At 67.5% G+C, this 1,756-nt stretch overlaps 1 protein-coding gene across 1 annotated transcript in view; it reads left to right on the top strand.

Moving 5' to 3' along the window:
• CCDC88B (coiled-coil and HOOK domain protein 88B) overlaps positions 1 to 1,756 on the top strand; it is a 14,184-nt gene continuing 12,428 nt past the window's right edge. Inside the window, exons 1-8 of the mRNA XM_007462061.1 lie at positions 1 to 60; positions 362 to 495; positions 659 to 770; positions 858 to 927; positions 1,005 to 1,063; positions 1,167 to 1,250; positions 1,326 to 1,469; positions 1,607 to 1,756. The exon at positions 1,607 to 1,756 is cut by the window's right edge and continues 12 nt beyond it. Coding sequence (XP_007462123.1) covers positions 1 to 60; positions 362 to 495; positions 659 to 770; positions 858 to 927; positions 1,005 to 1,063; positions 1,167 to 1,250; positions 1,326 to 1,469; positions 1,607 to 1,756 — 813 coding nt within the window. The remainder of the gene's footprint in view (positions 61 to 361; positions 496 to 658; positions 771 to 857; positions 928 to 1,004; positions 1,064 to 1,166; positions 1,251 to 1,325; positions 1,470 to 1,606) is intronic.

Below are 1,756 nucleotides of genomic sequence, written 5' to 3'. Positions count from 1 at the left end.
ATGGATGGGGGCAAGGGGCCCAGGATCAGAGACTTCCTGTGTGGGAGCCTGGCCACCTGGGTGAGGGGGCAGTGTGAGGGAGTCTGCGGAGGGGAAATGAGCAGTAGGGAGGGACTGGTGTGGGGTGGGGGGAGAGGGGGCAGAGCTGGGGCCTGAGGGGAGGGGCAGGCTCAGGTGGGGATTGAGAAGTCCAGGCAGCTGTGCGGCAGGAAAAGGGGTCCAGGCCCGTGGCCACTGGCATTCAGGGGACTGGTGAGGAGGGGGCTGCGAGGGCTCAGGAGGCAGGTCAGAGAGGCTCAGGATTCACTCTGCCGGTGCCGGCCTCCCACCCAGGCCAGCTGACTCCTTTGTGTCCCCACAGGCACTGGGCTTGGCTGGGCTGGTGGGGGAGCCGGAGGGGGAAGAGGAGGAGGAAGGAGAGGGGCCTCTTTGTCCGGAGACGAGGTTCTTACGCCTCAGCGACGGGGCCCTGCTCCTCCGGGTGCTGGACATCATGTAAGGGGCGTCAGAGGGGGACCCGGGGCAGCTGCGGAGGGGTTTGAGGGGAGGGGGGCCAGGCAGCCTGGTGGGAAGAGCCTGAGGGGTGGTCGGCAGAGCCTGGTTGAGGGGAGGTGGGTCCTCAGTTGCCCCTCCCACCTATCGTCCCCTGTGCCCACAGTGCCCCCAGTTCCCGAGGCGGCCCTCGAATGATCAGGGGCCACGATGGTCCCGCAGCCTGGCGGGTATGGAACCTGAACCACCTGTGGGCCCGGCTGAGGGACTTCTACCAGGTGAGGGGTCAGGAAGGGGAGGCTGAGCCTGGGAGCCCCCTGCCTGCGGGAAGGCCCTTCTCACATCTGTCACCCCGTCCACCGCAGGAGGAGCTGCAGCTGCTGATCCTGTCTCCACCCCCAGACCTCCAGGCGCTGGGGTTTGACCCCTTCTCAGGTGCTGTCTCCCACCACCCCTTCCTGCTTCTCCCCACTATCCCTGCCCGTTAACCCCTTGTGGCTTGTGCCCTGCAGAGGAGGCAGTGGAGGAGCTGGAAGGCATCCTTAGGCTACTGCTGGGGGCATCAGTGCAGGTGAGTGGGGCAGGGAAGGGCAGGGTCCGGCTTTGGCCGCAGAGGTGGGAGACGCCGGTGTGAGCCTCACTGTCCCCTCCTCGTCGCCCTACTCCCCCTGCAGTGTGAGCACCGGGAGCTGTTCATCCGGCACATCCAGGGCCTCAGCCTCGAGGTCCAGAGTGAGCTGGCTGCTGCCATCCAGGAGGTACAAGTCTGGTCAGCCGTCTGGGACACCCTGCCCCCCACTTCTTTGGCTGACCTGCTCTCCCTGTGCCTCCAGGTGACCCAGCCCGGGGCCGGCTTGGTGCTGGCGCTGGCTGGGCCCGAGCCTGGGGAGCTGGCGCCTCCGGAGCTGGAGATGCTGTCCCGGAGCCTGGTGGGGACGCTGTTGAGGCTGGCTCGGGAGCGGGACGTGGGGGCCCAGGTACGAGGTGGCCGGAGCCGGAGGTGCGGGTGGGGGTGGAGTGCTGCAACAGTCACATGCGTCTTGTGGTGCTTGGGGGCAGATGTGGGGCTCTTGGGGTGGGTTACTCCTGACTCCTGACCTTTGACGTCCCCCAGCGGCTGGCTGAGTTGCTGCTGGAGCGGCAGCCGGCGGCCCCCTTGTTACCTGAGGCTCCTGCCAGGACTACCCCGGAGGGCGCCTCACACCACCTGGCCCTGCAGCTGGCCAACACCAAGGCCCAACTGCGGCGCGTCTGGCAGGAGCTG

Source organism: Lipotes vexillifer, unplaced genomic scaffold (assembly GCF_000442215.2).
Source record: "Lipotes vexillifer unplaced genomic scaffold, Lipotes_vexillifer_v1.1 scaffold1129, whole genome shotgun sequence".
Lineage (NCBI taxonomy): Eukaryota > Metazoa > Chordata > Mammalia > Artiodactyla > Lipotidae > Lipotes > Lipotes vexillifer.
The sequence above is the reverse complement of the archived record's forward strand: the minus strand, read 5'-3'. Positions and strand labels throughout refer to the sequence as shown.